The sequence below is a fragment of the Pseudopodoces humilis genome, chromosome 4, assembly GCF_049639895.1.
Source record: "Pseudopodoces humilis isolate 2021_Gansu_Grassland_sample_001 chromosome 4, ASM4963989v1, whole genome shotgun sequence".
NCBI lineage: Eukaryota > Metazoa > Chordata > Aves > Passeriformes > Paridae > Pseudopodoces > Pseudopodoces humilis.
In genome coordinates this window covers 16,016,459-16,033,237 of record NC_142203.1, presented here as the reverse complement: position 1 = coordinate 16,033,237, position 16,779 = coordinate 16,016,459, and the positions used below count along the sequence as shown (strand labels likewise).

The window sequence follows — 16,779 nt, the reverse complement described above, 5'->3', positions numbered from 1 at the left end:
GAGTATCCCACCTTGCATTTGTTAGGTGAGGAATTTTTATATTTGTCTTTACATGCAGGTAAGGGTGGAGCTACAGATGTGAATAGATAGATGGAGAGATAGATAGACTGTTGTTGATACACTTACTATATAGATGAAGATTGTATGGAGGTAGGTCTAAAGGTGACAATAGAGAGTTGAGCACATATATCAATATACATATAATTTCAAACCCTGCCTACTTCTCTCTGCATGGTAGAGCATTTTAACATGAGTTTTAAAATCTACAATTGCATAATATTGCATACATCTTTACTGGATCCCTTCTTCAAGGAAATGGCTTGCTCTCCTGCAAAAAATTGTTGCATTGGAAATTGCAGCCTCTGAGAGCGCTGTTCAGACACAGTTATTACCTTTTTTAATATATACTCAAAAGAAAAGTGCTTGACTCTGGTGACACAGAAAATGACCTGACTTTTGGTAATCTGTGCTTGGGAGAGAGCAACCTCACAAGTTTCAGGTATTTGGCCAGTTCACGTGTAGAGGAGCAGGCAAATGACCTGTACTCATGGGACTGCCCTGAATATTAAAAGAAGAGTAGTAGAAAATAATGGTGGCAGTGTTAGACTCCTGTCTCTTTCCTGTTTTGCAGACCTTGCTTGCAATGAGCTTTTGTGTGAATCTTTGCATCTTGTTGCTCAGAGGGCAAGAGGAATTTACTAATTTTATTTTTTTTCTTTTTTTCTTTTTTTAACCACTTCCTTGTTGTGGGAAGTTGGTGTGTTGTAAACAAGAAGTGAAAGAAAAGCCAATTGCAAGTATGGGAGTTCAGTGGTGATCTTTTTTCTGGGTTGATAGGATGCTTGTTGCTCTGTTTTCATCATCCCACTAAAGATTATTATATATAATACAAGTCCAACAAAAATCAGAATTTCTTTGTGTCACAGTGGATAGTAACTAAGTAAAAAATGCCTTTAGTATGTGTAGTCTAGTTTCCAGCATTGGCATGATTTTTCTTATATGAATATTGAGTCTTATCCAGTTTATTGTATGCCTAAGCCCACTTAATAAGCTGTATTTCATTTCTTCAAATTGTTCTGTATCTTCCCTCTTGGCTTCTCCAAAGAATTCATTTCCCTACACAGTTACTTTCAGATTATTATCATGTCCATGACTCCACAAACGATTACTTCTTAGCCAAACTAAACACATCAAAGTTTGGGAATTGGTTTGGGGTTGGGGTTTTCTTATATCCCATCAGAAATTACTGCTTTCATTTCATCAATTGGTGTTTAGTTTATCTCTTAATTTTGCCTAATTCTTTACCATTGTGGCATCTAGAAGTGCTTGTGCAAAAACTCTAAGGTCATTGGATCTCAAATTATGGACTCACAATTTTTCCTGAAGCTCTCATTTTCCTCGACAGAACAGAGTGATTTTAGGCGAGATGTATTTTTTTAACGTCCTTTTTTGTTAGCTTTACTGGGCATGGTCTGAGAGCTTCTTCTATTTTGGAATTTGATGTTTGGATGTTTACGTCAATAAACCAAAATAATAATAATAAAAGACACAATAATTTCTTCCCATGTAGATCAACAGGCTAAAGGAAATGCAAGTGGAGAAACCTTTTGAATTAAAAGTCGTTCTGGCATACTTGATATGCATACCTGATGCACCCGAGGGTAAAAAAAGTTAAGTTCCTGTTCAGAAATAGCTTTGTGATACAGAAGTAATTTGTTAGCATACAGAAAGATGGATGCAGGACAGGCAGGAAGCCTCTTTTATTCACACCTGAGTGCATATTTGGACAGTATTGTTATATTGCTACAGAGTTACAGAATTGCAGAACTGAATAACTAAGAATTATAGTTCTTCAATGTGTGTGTGGATCATGTGAGAAAGAAAGAAATTTCCATTGATTCATATCTTTCAGGAGAAAAAATACTTTCTGAAAGCTCTGACACACTTGTCTACCGAGTCAGATGGAGTTGGCTTATCTGTTAAGTTTATGTGTAAGGGAGAAATTAATTGTGTTGTTTTTCATGTTTAATAATGTTTAAAGTGTTTCTGTTCCTTCAAATGCCCAGAGAAGTCTATATTTCAACCTCTGAACCATTTAAATCAAGTTCTGATAATACTGAGTGCCTTTTAGATATGTAGCTTGAATCATAAATGTAAAAGCAACCTCTGCCACTGTCTAGAGACAAGATGGCTAAGCTACTAGCATTGGCATTTTGCAGCATGACAGGGTCTCAGCGTAGATCGTGATCACAGGGAACAAACTTTCTGCTGAGCAAGACCTTGTTGAAGAGCAGCAGAATTCTCCATCCCAATGGGGACTAAACCCCAAGGCGTGGAACACCCTTAATTCATTTTGAAGCCCGCGCTATTTAGAGATGAGCTGTCACTTAGAAAAGCAGACTCGAGGTCAGCCCTGTGGCTGGTATCTGTGGAGAAGCTTTTCAACCTGGAAACTTTTCTCTGCAGAAATATTTCAGTGCTAAGGCATGTATGAAGATCTCTCGCAGCTCCTGTGCAGCACAAGAAACCTTTGTCCCACACATCTTGTAAACGCGGCGGGGGGCCACCATTGTGCTGTGCATCTTCTGAGCACCGCGGGAGGAGGCTTTTGTCTGGCACAGTGGGCAGGCACCATAGGAGGGCACCTTTGTCCTGCACAGCCAGTAATCGCTCTGCAAGAGTGAATTATGGTGATTGCAGAGCTCTTCTCTCTCCAGACACTCTGATTTCAGATGGAGAAGTTCGTCAGCCTTGCTAGGTGAAGAGCTGCTTTTCCTGAGTGGAAGTGGAAAGGGAAGACATTGAAAGTCTTTGCATGTGTGTGTGCAAATGGCCAACAGGATAATTCACACAGACATATTGCATGACCCACTGCAAGTACCATTCCCAGTTTCAATCTTTGCTTTTCCTCATCCCTATTTTTCCTACTCATTTAGGCTGCCCTTATAATTATTATATCTTTGTTCCTTCTTATGTTTGTACTATCTCCTATTCAATATGCTATTCCTATATTCAGCATCTATATTCCCAATATTCTTTCAGATGACTAATAACCACATTTAATAGACTTGAGTCCAAATACCAATTCCTCTGGAGCTTCATAGGTATATTTTCAACCCCATATTATTACTTGTTATTTGTCTTCTCAAATGCTTTAGCGACTTCTCCAAAAGTGTGCCAGCATCCATTTCCTAGAGTCTGAGATAATGTAGAATGCATAACTCTGCATCTGTGAGATGGGACAGGATGGGATGGGATGGGACAGAATGGGACAGGATGAGATGAGATGTGATGAGATGTGATGAGATGAGATGAGATGAGATATAAGAGATGAGATGAGATGCTGAGTCTGGACCCTGTGCAGCTGCAATGTGTACTGCAGCTGCTGGTGGACATGCTGCTGGCAGCTAGAGCCATCCAGGGCATGGCAGCACACATTTGGGAGCTGCATTACTGTAGATCTCAAGTGTTTGAGGGCCCCTTGACTGGCATAAAGCAACTGATTTGCAAGTGAGATGTAAGAGTCACCACAGTACATTAGAGCAGTGAAGGTCATAATCCATTTTAAGTGATTACATTGACTTCCACTGCCCTAAGGTTCCCAGGCTGACTTATGTGGAAAGCACAGCAGTGGATAAGTCTCTCACCTGCTGATTTTTGTTATTCAATAAAGTCTGGGTTTTATCTGTTCTTATCAAATTTGAGCTTATTGTGTCTACTGTTATCCTAAAGGTGCTTTTGATTTTTTATAATGTTGATCTCTTTCTTTACTGGTATTCAGACATGAATTTTATGTGTGGTAGTTAGTTTCAATTAATCCTTCTTTTCTCAAATTAATTTTTTTTTTTTTTCTTCTCATCCCCACCCCAGTCCTCTGGTGCCTACCTGATTGTACATGAATTCTCAGAAATAATTGCCAGTAGTCCAGCAAGTTCATTAACTGATTCCCTGAAGACCCACATATGCATGTCATCCAGACCTGATGATTTGCGTATTAAATTTTTAAAAGTATTCCCTTACCTGTTTTTTTTGTATCAACAACTGTATTGGCAAGTCTTCATTATTTCTTATTATATGTCTCTTTGTGGTGCTTGGTAAATTGATTCTGGAACTTGTTCACTGTTTTACTGTCATTACGCATTTCACCTCACTCATTATTGGTTCTTCCATCTCTTTGGAGCTCCTTTCCAATGATGTTGTGCACACGATAAAATATATATTCATTTTTCTCTACATCTCTCCATGCTGACAAGTGGGAGGCTGGTTTGCTTTTTGACATTTCTGTCATTTATCTCTGTGGGACTGGGACTAGGAGGGATTTATATTTTTTTGTTCTGCAATTGTAGCCTTTGCATATTTTAGAGTATTCTAGCTGTTTCCCACACTTAACAGGTTTTTTTATATCTTTTCCATGCAGCATGCTCGTAAGATTTCTCAAAGAATTAATATCTGAAATCACTACACTCTGTGCAACAGCCCATCGGTTAATGCAATATATTGAATCATGGTTTATCATCACGGCTGTTGAAATTAGTGAGCACTAAGAATATATATCTCAAAGGACCTTGTCTTTAGAACAACTGCTTCTTATTGTCTGTCTCTTAAAAATTATTCTTTCTATCAAGAAATAGATGGCTGTTCATGCATTTAATTTAGATCTGTGTATTATTAAATACACAATTGAGATTAAAGTCATCAATGGTATTTTTCCTCTGGCAAAAATCTTATGGCCAAAATCTGTTGTCACCCTTAGGACACAATTCCACTTGCTTCAGTTGAATTTTCCAAGCCTTTGGTATATAAATCATAAATGCACAGCGTGTGCAGTGTTAAATTTTTAGAGCTCTCCCTTTAGTAGTAGTTGAATGTGAATACATAAGGGCAAAATTTGACCTTTAAAAATGACTGTAAAGGGCCAAGGCAGATACTTAGCAAGCTTTTCTTATTGCAGTATTAATCAAGCAAAGAATCATCATAATCCTGGAAACTAAGTATCCATTGTAGTGATTTTTATCACCAGGGAAATTGTTCATCTGCCAGTAAGATTGTTACTAGGAAGGGGAAAATAGGGAGTGTTAAAATTGCTTTAGACTGCTGAATCATTGAGTCCCTCTAGACTCAAAGCTTGAATTGTTTTTTGAGAAGAGTGGGTTGAGAGGAGTTGCCACAGGAAAGCTGTAGGTTAATCAATTTCAGTAACACTAGTGAATGTGAGCATGATCTCTCTTGAGGACAGGAGGAAAGTAAATGGGAGAAGGCAGGATGAAGAAAGACACAGGGAAGCTTCAGAAACTTACTTTTTTTGTTTTGTCATTGTTTTTTTTTTGTTTTGTAATTTTTTGTTTCTGGATGACCCTTTCGCAGAGGAAGTTATTGATGAAAAAGGAAGGAAGGGGGGAAAAAAGCAATGTATTATTTTCATCTTAATCCAGTGGATATTAATGAGGACTGTTACAATCAAGACAGAGAGTGCAGACAGGCAGAAGTGAGAAAGATGTGTTTGTGTGGGAGATGTCTGTGTAGGGACCAGAAAGCCACGTGGAAAGATGTTTTGCCTTCAGGACTCAAAGCTGTGATCCAGGCATGTGAGAAGTAGGTGAAACCTCTGGGCAGAAGTTTCCTTACAGTGTGTTAGGATAGCCTATCCCTCTGTAAAATCAGCTTTGGTAGATGATTTTTGTGTTCATGGTGGCGGTGGGCAGTCATAGTATACCGAGCCACGCCATAACCTCAGGGACATGTCTGTTAGGCTGCAGGTGTTGCTAGAACGGAAGCTTTATTCTCCTGCTGTGCTGGCCTGCTTCTGTGTTTCCCAGGTGGGGAACAAGTCTTGGTGAGTATTGCTATGAGGTGTCTTATAGGGAATGGGATAGGTGTATTGACAGCTACCTGCAGGATGGAATCATAGAAACTTTTATGTTGGACTTGACCCTTGAGATCACAGAATCCAACTCAAGCCAGCACTGCCAAGTCCACCACTTGGTAGGATGAACAGAATTTCAGAGAATTTCTCAACAGAGAATTTCTACAATGATGGGTGAATTTGAAGGTGGAAAGCATTTGTATAAAAGGAGTATGTGGGAAATTTCTGGAAGATGTCTTGAATTGTCTCTGTACAATGAATGCAGAGAGGGGGAGGAAAATCTCTGTGTGCACGTGACATTGATGCTCTTTGTGCAAAAACATCTCTTTGTGTGGGAAGTAGTGTCTTTCCAGAGAGGGTTTTTTTGAGGATTATTTTGCTTGTGTGATGGCTGCATTTGGGGGAGCAGGGATGTGCAATGTAGCAGGTAGTGCCTCCATCAAAGACCTTCTGGAGGGGATGGTGTGTGTGGACCCACCAAGGATGCTCCATGGGTGGATAGAGGGTCCTGACAGGGATATGAAAGTGGGTGTGCAGCACATGCCATGCCAGAGCAGCCATCCCATATCCCCAGGGACTGACAGGCCACACTACATCCTGTAGGGACCATCATCCACCCTGGATTGCATCCTTCTCCACCTGGCAGGCTGTGGCCACTGTGTCCCTCATTGTTGTCACCCCCAGATTGTGATACTGTCACAGAACTGTTGCTAGGCAACAAATGTGGTTGCCGGGTCTCAACGAATAGCTGAAGGGGAAAGTGAAGTGTTGCACCATTGTAGAGTAACCATAGCAATGACCTACTATTACAGACTAAAGAATTATCATTAACAATGTTTAAGTATCAAACAGAGGCCCAGGATCCAAAGACTACCAGGCAGCATCTCTGCATAATTGGGTTACCCAGGAAGAGGTCCCAACTCTTTCACACCCCTTGGCTCCCTATCTCCATTGTCTTGGCTTTGTTTGGGGGTTGGTGGTGGGAGGATGGAGGAGGGGGTGTGGTTGTTTAAATGGACTGTGTGTCGGAAGGCACTTGCAAAACAATAGAAGCATATGCCAAAAAAAAAATTACAGAGGTAAGTCTGTGTGCAGAGGGAAGATATAAACAGGACAGGTCCACTTTGCAGTCTCAATATTATCTGTGGGAGCAGGTGCACAAAGAATGCCTTCATGTTGCATGAGATGTAGTTCAGATCAAGTGTTCTCTTTTGCTTGAAAATGCATATGCCAGGTTAAAAGCAGTATAAAATGAAAACTAAATAGCACAAAGTATGCCTGAAAAGTAGACACTTTCTTTTTCTCAAGTTAGACCAGATAGGTGAGGTGGTTCAATGAAGCTTTTATTAGCAGAATGCTTTGGGATCTCATTTTCCCAGATATGAGACATGTAGAGTATCTCTGAGTGTGATGTAGATGGCTGTGCATATGTGTATGTTTCTGCATGTGTCTGTCTGCATGTGTGTGCAGTTGTCCTTGTCAGCTGCCCCAGAGCTCAGCAGCAGGACAGCCCGGACCCTCCCCAGGCTCCCTCCAGACCAGCTGCAAGCAGCTGGGTGTCTTCCCTGGATTTTGCATTTTACAGAACATTTATCCTGTGAACAGCCAGCAAGTCACAGAACGACCCCTAGTTAAACTGTCACCTTTGTGTTTTGCAGGTACAGAACGCCATGAACTAACTTCTTGGAAGAGTTTTCCATCTGTTTTCAAGTTCTTCGGTGAGGCTGTAAAGGCGAAGAACAGCTTGGTGAAACCGACCCCAACACGGCGCTCCAACAGGATAAAATATGAAGAATTCTAAAGGAAGGGAGGAAAAAACCCACCACCACCAATGTCTTTGCTGCTTGTTTTCTGCAAGGAGTCGCCCAGCCCCTCATTAGATTGTTTTCTTCCTAGAGCACAGGGTCGTGATGTATACATCTAAATAGCGTTTTGCATTATTTCTAGATGAGTGCAACTGTCAAAGCAATATGGGTTCACTGGTTGTGCTTCCTGTGGGCTGTAACTTGGATTTTGTGCTGCCCATCAGTGTGCAGATTAAGGCTGACAGTGGTACTGCACAGTGCAGCATGGTGCAGCTCTAATTGCCCTGACATAGCCCTGCACCAAGCTGATGCCAGAATTTAACAGCTTCATCACAGTCCTATCGCCTGCAGGATTTTTTGCAGCTTCCTTCTATTTCGAGACAGAACAGAATATGTATTACTCTTTTTTAAAAGACGGCCCTAACTCCAACATGTTAACCAGCCTATGATTTTACACCTAGTAGCCTTCTCTTTCTCTGGGACCAAGTGGAATTTACTTCTAACTCTCTCATTTTTCTGCTGGCAAGAGTGTCCAAGAAGTTTGCCCAGAATTCTAGAAAGGCTTCATTGTTGAAGAGATTTTCTCTTGCTAGATCAATGGTTTTATCTGTAGATCTTCTCTTCCTTTGGAAAGCTCTACTTAAAAGAAATGCCTATTCATTAGCAGGCTGGATCACACTGTGAAATATGACAGAGAAAAAAAAAAAGAAAAAAAAAAGAGACATACTGCATATTTTTCTGTTTATTTTTAAACACAAAAATGCTTCCATTTTCATATGCTAGGTTTTTAATGACTTGCTGTCCCATGGTTATTCCCTTTTTCCTAAACTCGCAGGTTCCTCCCCACTTTCCCAGTCTCTTGGACAAAGGTTGGCCATCAGGGCACCCTGTGTGGGAATTTCACACTCTGCATAGGGGGTATGTGGTTGTAGCTGTAACTGTTGCATTAGGCAGGTTTTCTCCACTAAAACTAAGGGAAAAGATGTGCTTGATAGCATGCCCAGTGATCAAGCACTGTAATTAAGCTCATTTGGTGTTCATAATACTAAATTAAAATGGCCCTTTCTTTAATGGTCGTGCCCACCAGCAAGGAGGTGCCACTCAAACATGAGTTTTGGACCCAGTCCCGCCCTCTCCTCATGCAGTGTGTCCAATCCTACAGCTGGGGGTCTGAAACAGTGGTGGGGAGCATTGAAACAAAACAGTGTCAAAGCAGGGGTACCCTCCTATGCCACGGAGCAAAAGCAGAAGCGCTCATAGAGAGGTGCAAAGGGAAACCCAGCTGGATTAGGGCCTTAATCCTCCTGGTGGGAGGCTTCTCAGCACCCATGGAGTGCTTACGTCCCTCCCTGCTCATAATGGCAGCAGGGCTTCACTTCCCCAGCTCCTGCTTCCGGCCATCCCGCTGCATTTAAGCTCTGCCCTTGGGGAGGGCTGCCTGCAGCAAACCCCCGGGGGGCTGGGGGAGGTGTCAGGCTGTGCCCATGTGGAAGGAAGTGTGGTATCTGTGCCTGGCAGATTTTCTTCCTGGAGGGGATCCTGTTGCTGAGGGGAGAGGGCTGCACGTGGCTTCCTCTGGCCTCCAGTCTCTGCACTTGCTCCCAGGATGCTGCTGCCTGTGGCTAGCCTGATCCCCTGCCGTGGGAGTCTGCTGCCTCCCTCCCCAGGTCCATGTCCACCCTGGCCCCCTGGACCCTGTGTGTTTAGGGGTAAGGCGAGAGTTTACGTGGTGTGGTTTGGGTGTCTGTGCTTCATACCGCAGACGGGGAAGATGCAGTGGCCAGGGAACTTTGCGCACACACACACGCCAGACCTGCCACTCTGTCTCACTGGAGGTGAGATGGGTTCCCAAATACTGGAGGAGCAGATCTATTTTTGTAACTGTTGATGAGAAACAAACTACAAACATTTTTACTGTAACACCATTTTCTAAAGAATTTTTCTTTACTGTGCCCTGGGCCCAGCTCACATTATCACTCCTGTGGGGGGCTGTAGAGCAGAGGGGATCCTCACCACTAATACTGCTCTGCTTGCAGTGAACAAAAAATAAATATGCTATCTTCTCTCCTTCTTGCACACTTTGTGTCCTTGCACCAAGCTCCATGGGAACCCCTGTCCCTAGTGGGAAGGGTGGGGGCTGCACGGGCAGCAGCTCCACCAGCCTCAGAACACATGCAAGGGAGGCAGGTGTGTCTGCAAACCCCATATGGTTGCAAGGTTGGGACTGATCAGGGTGTGAGGGAAGTGAGGCTCATTTGTGCCCTGGAGTGGGCTGTATGTTCAGCCCTGTGGCTCAGCCCACATGAGCATGGGCTTCTCTCCACACACCCCACATCGTCCATGGGAAGCCACATAGGCAAGTGGGCTGCACCATCCTCTCCCCTTTAGCTGTTCAGAAATGTGAAACCATATAAAAACACACTAAGAGAGGAGTTCTGATCAGTTTTTTGCAGAGGGACGTGGGCTAGAGATAGAGACAGCATCTCTGGCCCCAGCTGCAGAACATTTTTCTGGGCTGCAGACAGAGAGGAAGGTATGGGAGCACCCACATGGAAAAGTGACAGTGGTAACCCTGCAGCACACCAAGGAGGGATGAGTGCTGATTTAGGCTATTCCTTAGGATCGATGTTTTTAAAGATGCACTCCCCAGGCCCCTCAGGCCATGACATCTTTAGGAGACAGAGAGGTCTGATATCAAGCTCCTCCTGATTTCATCATAGGAAAGCTCCCTGATGTCTGACATGGTGCAACAGCCTCTGCCCTGTAGCTTGGGAACTACAAGTGCAAAAGTGACCAAAAAAACCCTCAAAAGCACAACAAACCCCCCCAAACCCAAGACAACAACAGAAAACCAACAAAACTGACCCTACAATATGACCTAGGAAAACTCCCAGCTCCTTGCCACCCAGAAGGTTTGCACATCATTGGTTGAGTCAAAATGCCACCATTGAACCCATGGACCAATGAAAGGAGTACTTCCTTTTCAAGAATGGAGAGCAGGAAAGTGTTCCTAGCAGAAAACAGCTGGCAGACCCCCAAACACAGCAGGGCTGTGTGGAAAAAGAAAGAAAAAAGGAGGCGGGGGAAAAAAGTTAGGGTAATCCCTCATCTTCATTGTGCATACATGGCAGTACACTGGTTACAGTAACAGTCCTCACAGTGTGATTCTCCCAGACTCAGAAGAAGCTGCTGATTTTCATAGAAATCTGCGTTTTTCCTCTGTCTCTGAGAAACATCACTTATTGCGGGTAGTGGGGTTTTTTTCCCCCTCTAGAAATTTCATTCAGAAGTACAAATGAAAAGTGTCACATCTAAAACTGCATGGAGCCACATATTGCACCATTCTCAAGTCAACCAAACCAAAAATAACCTGCCAAGAATGTGTACATCCATCGTACACCAGGGTAGAGCTACATCTACAGAGTGGAAGGATGTGTGTGTGTGTGACTGCACACATTCATGGATATCTCCATCTCACAGGGATGTGTGTGTGTGTGTGTGTGTGTGCGCGCGTCTGCATTATGTTGATGTACTCGACAAAGTGTGAAAAATGTACTTCTAGGAAAACTTGAAAGGAGATGTCATTTATCATTGTATCATCATAATACCACAAATTTCACTTTTCTGTTCCATTTTGGATTGCATGTGTTTGAGAGTATTTCACTAGATCAGTGACAGCTCTTTATTTGCATAATTATATGCTCTGGTCTGAAGAGAAAACTAACCCCCAAATTTCATGGGTCACCAAACTGCAGCAATCAATGTTTTATCACATATGCTAAGCAAAACCTAAGGAGCTATATGAAGTTTCTTGTGGATTTTTTGCTCCTCAGAAAATTAAATATGTACCTCCTGAATAGATGCAAAATCTTTCCAAGCTCTTTGTAGCTGAATTCCATTTGAAGGGAAAACTAGAGATTAGTTCGTAGATCTGGATTTCAGACCCACTAGTATTCTTATTTCAAATTGGATTCAGACAAGTAGCTTTACTGCATCTCTAAATTTTGCCATCCTAAGTAATGTCATTTAAATGGTGAAAATCAAAAAATTAAATTAAAAGAAAAAAACAAAATGGTCAAATGTAAAAAATACAGTCACCCCCTTTCTTATCAAGCCCATAGTGACTAGTGGGTTTAATTTCATTCATTCTGTGCAGTTTTATAGTATCAGCTGGGTGCTATCCCCATATAAAGATACAGATATTTGGTATATGTAGAAAACCCTTTCCTGAGCTGTAGAATTTGTTCTGGTCCATCAGTTGCACTATAAGCACATGCTTCAGTTAGGACACAAATACTCCCAAGTTTCTTTCTCAATCAAAATGCCTTCTTATGAGGAGGAAGGAACTTGGAGATGGGAACTGACTGGCAGTGGCAGTTATAATACAACTGTATATAATTGTATAGTATGTTGTACATAATACAATATAGTGCAATGTAATACAGGAAAATGCAATGTAATAGTTCACACAAAATACAGGAGGATCTGTCAGAAGTGTAGGTAAGCAGCACCTATCCCAGAGTGCATGCCACCCACACTTAGTTTCACTGCAAACAACACACAAAAAAACCCCAAAAGTTTCTCCAGGCTTCAAGCCGTAACTTCACTGGTAGAAGTTCACATGGGTTGCTGCTTTGCAGTTGGGTCACTGTAAGCTCTTGGGAAGAATACACTTTTTAAAAGTTGTCTATTTCAAGGAACATGGCCCTCAGTGATCTTCTGACCCCATGGTGGGGAGAGCAGTGCCTGGGCAGGAAGGAGCGTGCATTGTGTGGGTTAAGGACCTGGAGAGAAGAAGCACTTCTGCTATCCCTGCTATCCTATCTGTGGCTTTTTCTTTTTCTTTTCTTTTCTTTTTTTTTTTTCTGACTTTAACATCAACTCCAGAAGCCTTGCAGGGGGAAATGGGTTTCCAGCACAGACTAGCACCTGAGAAGTTTGACTTCTCACATTTGACTCCTGAGTGATCTCCAAACACCTGCTCCAGGCAGACACCAGATTCACGCCACCTCCTCACCTTGCAGAAACAAGGTGAAATGTGAGTGGGAAGTAAAAACACTGTTAAAACACAAGTCTCCTCACCACCCTTGGCTGACTGCTTGCGTGGGGTTCTGTGGGATACAGGGACAGGGTCTGCCCAACTCTGGCTACTCTCTCCAGGGAGACCCAAAGAGAGAGGACCCACTCTGAAGCATCTCCTGTCCCTCCACACTGTCTGCATCCTTCCTCTGGAGTCAAGTAAATATGAATGTTCAGAGGATGGTTCTGCAGGCTGGTTTGTCCCAGCAGAGAAAATAGCATCAGTTATTTCCCACTAAATTGCAGCACAGGAGAGAGATGATGTTGAGGGTTAGGTGTCCTTTTTTTTGTTTTTGTTTTTGTTTGTTTTGTCGTTCTGGCCTGCCCGGGGAATTTTTACCCATTATGTGCTGGGACAACCTAACTACCGGTACTTAGGGGTGATTGACAACGGACAAAGAGTAGCCGGGCCCAGGGCGGGGGAAAAGGGGGCAGAAAAGGAGGGTGGGGACAGTTTTTAGCTGGCTTTTCTTCGGCTTCGGGGAAGGACGTTCGTGTGCTGGGTCGCGGAGCTGCTGTGGTGGAGAGAAGGGAATTTCGCCATCACCCAGACGGAGCAGTTGCTTCTTCTCCTTCTCCCCTCTTGGTTGGTGGCCTCGCACCCCCTGTCCTGCTGGAACGTGTGGCAGTGCCAGGCACCGCCGCGGAGCTGCTGATACACCTCAGCCACCGACCCAGGATCTCAGCTCGTCCCTGCTGTTTCCAGCCGACTGTTCCTCGGAGCCCTGCAGGAGCACCGGGACTGACTGCCCGAGGGGTTTGTGAAAAACAAAACCTCTCCTCCATCCCATCTCAGCCGAGAAAGCTGTCCCGGGGTCCCTGGTTCTGTGTTCTTGTTATTGCTGTAGTTATTGTTTGTTTGTTTGCCTGGTTATACTAGTAAAGAACTGTTATTCCTATCCCCAGATCTCTTCCTGAAAGCCCCTTGATTTCAAATTTATAATAATTCGGAGGGAGGGGGTCTACATTCTTTCATCCCAAGGGAGGCTCCTGCTCTCCCTAGCAGACACCTGTCTTCTAGAACCAAGACAGATTTTGGCGCCCAACGTGGGGCTCAAGAGGAAAAGGGCAAAAAAGGAATAGCAGTTCTTAAATAACCTAACTTTTGTGTGGTGGATTTAGAAACCTTGTTAGGTAGAACCATGTTGTTGAGCTTACCCAGGTTCGCGGGGCATGTGGTCACAGCTATATTTCTCCCATTTGCTGTACCTTACTTAAATATGGGTCCTATAACTAAGGCTACTGTGGCTATTATCCAGCTTGTTTTGTGGATTGATAAGGTGAGGAATTCATGGATGTTTAGCGTCCTCTGGACGGCAAGCTCATGGATTCAGAGCTGTCACACACTAACTGGATGCTTTTTGGGTTACTATAATAATGGTACCTACTGGGAGAAAAAGACAGCTGGGGAAATTTTCTCCCAACCTTTCACCCAGTTCCTTGGGCCTACCCCGCCAGTTTTCGAAGGGTTAAAATCTTCTCTGAATGCTAATGACATCTTACAGTGGCTGGTGGTACTGATAGGCCTGTTCTACTTAGCCTTCAGAGACAAAGGGAAAGAGACAGGGAGTGCTGCCCCAGAGCCTGGCACAGCCCCAGAGACAGGGGGTGCTGCCCCAGAGCCTGGCACAGCCCCAGAGACAGGGGGTGCTGCTCTAGAGCCTGGCACAGCCCCAGAGACAGGGAGTGCTGCTCTAGAGCCTGGCACAGCCCAAGAGACAGGGGGTGCTGCTCTAGGGCCTGCCCCTGCCCCACAGCCCACCTCAGAAATGAACCACCCAGAGTGGGTGGGGGAGAAGGAGATGCATGAGATGAGCCAGAAGATAGAGTGCATTTCCTCAGCTGCTGAGAAACCCTCCCCCTGCCTCAAAGAGGGAGAGTCTGATGGTGCAGCAGTGGAACCCACAGATGTTACAACCGTCCAGGTTCCAGCTGAACCACAAGGGCAGTCACAGCCAGCAGCTGTTGCCCCTGTGGAAACCAGGAAGTCTAAGATGAAATCACAGCACCCTGTTGATAAGGATAAGAAAGGAGGGCCCTCACAACCCACAGGGGAGCCAGAAGTTGAAATCATCACTGAGTCTCTGACATATGACAGTCTCCGTAAGTTACAAAAAGACATTGTGAGGCGGGGGCGTGAGCCTTATACAACCTGGTTACTTCGGGTCTGGGACCTTATGTGTACAGGCATGCAGCTGGATGGTGGTGAGGCAAGGAATGTTGGACCCTTGACCCAGGACTCAGGTGTGAATCAGGTATTCGTCAGGGAGCCAGGGCCCCTTTCCCTCTGGGAGCAGCTTTTGATGAGTGTAAGAGAGAGGTTTGTCCACAGAGAGAGAATGGAAGAGCACTATCATAGAAGGGAATGGAAAACCATTGAGGAAGGGATCCAACAGCTGAGAGAAGTGGCGATATTAGAGGTCCTTTTTGGGAGGGGTGGACAGCATGATAATGACCCCAACAAAGTCAGGTGCACTGGGCAGATGTTCTGGAGTCTGGCAAATCTAGGGCCACGTGACTACACCACCTATATTGCACTGATTAACGCTGATAACAGCCGAGAGACGGTGGGTTCTGTTGCCACCAGGCTTAGAAATTACGACAGTATGGTCCATGGCCTGCAGCAGGCTAAGATTTCCGCTGTGATTAAGGAACTCAAAGAGGAGATGAGGGAAATGAGGGAAGAGATGAGGAAGAGCAGTTCCCATATGGCACCAGTGCGGGTCACAAGCCCAAAACTCCAAGCCCAGCATCCCCTAGCTAGAGAGAGAGGGTACACCTCACGAACTGAGCTGTGGTTCTTTCTACGTGACCATGGGGAAGACATGGGAAAGTGGGATGGGAAACCCACTTCTGCCCTGGCAGCACGAGTGTGTCAACTCAGGGAGGGAACCAGTAACCAGAAAGGTTCCACTAAAGTGAAGGTAGCCTCAACCTCCCGTGACCAAACTGCCAGACATTACAGAAAAGAGGATGATCCCCTTGAAGGAACCTCTAGCATGTATGCCCAGGGAGGAGAGGATGACCAGTGCTAGAGGGGCCCTGCCTCTAGCCAGGAAGAGGCACGGGAAAACCGGGTCTTTTGGACGGTGTGGATCCGATAGCCTGGCACATCAGAGCCACAAAAATACGAAGCTTTAGTTGATACTGGTGCGCAGTGTACCCTAATGCCATCAGGACATGTGGGGGCAGAACCTGTTTCCATCGCTGGGGTGACGGGGGGATCGCAGCAGTTGACTCTGTTGGAAGCCGAGGTGAGCCTGACTGGGAAGGAGTGGCAGAAACATCCCATTGTGACTGGCCCAGAGGCCCCGTGTATTCTGGGCATGGACTTCCTTCGAAATGGCTATTACAAAGACCCAAAGGGACTCAGGTGGGCTTTTGGAATAGCTGCTGTGGAGGCAGAGGACATTAAACAATTGAACACCTTGCCTGGACTATCAGAGAACCCATCTGCAGTAGGACTCCTGAAGGTGGAAGAACAGCGAGTACCAATTGCCACCTCGACAGTGCACTGCCGGCAGTATAGGACAAATCGAGATGCTGTGATCCCCATCCACAAGATGATCAGAGAGCTGGAGAGCCAAGGGGTGGTCAGCAAAACCCACTCACCCTTCAACAGCCCCATCTGGCCTGTGCGCAAGTCTGACAGAGAATGGAGATTGACTGGACTATCGTGCATTGAATGAAGTGACTCCACCTCTGAGCGCTGCCGTGCCGGACATGCTGGAGCTCCAGTACGAGCTGGAGTCCAAGGCAGCGAAGTGGTACGCCACTATTGACATTGCCAATGCATTTTTCTCCATTCCCCTGGCAGCAGAATGCAGGCCTCAGTTTGCCTTCACATGGAGGGGAGTGCAGTACACCTGGAACCGACTGCCCCAGGGGTGGAAACACAGCCCCACCATCTGCCATGGACTGATCCAGGCTGCCCTGGAAAAGGGTGAGGCTCCAGAACATCTGCAGTACATTGATGACATCATTGTGTGGGGGAACACAGCAGTGGAAGTATTTGAGAAAGGGGAAAAGATC

The 16,779-nt window shown here is 44.8% G+C and overlaps 1 protein-coding gene across 4 annotated transcripts in view; it reads left to right on the top strand.

Annotated features, from left to right (window-relative positions):
- The window catches only part of ARB2A (ARB2 cotranscriptional regulator A), a 257,235-nt gene extending 248,836 nt beyond the window's left edge, over window positions 1-8,399 (top strand). For all 4 annotated transcript variants that reach the window (XM_014259115.2, XM_088054485.1, XM_014259117.2 and 1 more), the window contains one exon: window positions 7,522-8,399. In XM_014259115.2, the coding sequence (XP_014114590.1) occupies window positions 7,522-7,664 (143 nt within the window). In that variant the 3' untranslated portion in view covers window positions 7,665-8,399. The remainder of the gene's footprint in view (window positions 1-7,521) is intronic.
- The last annotated feature ends 8,380 nt before the right edge of the window (window positions 8,400-16,779 follow it).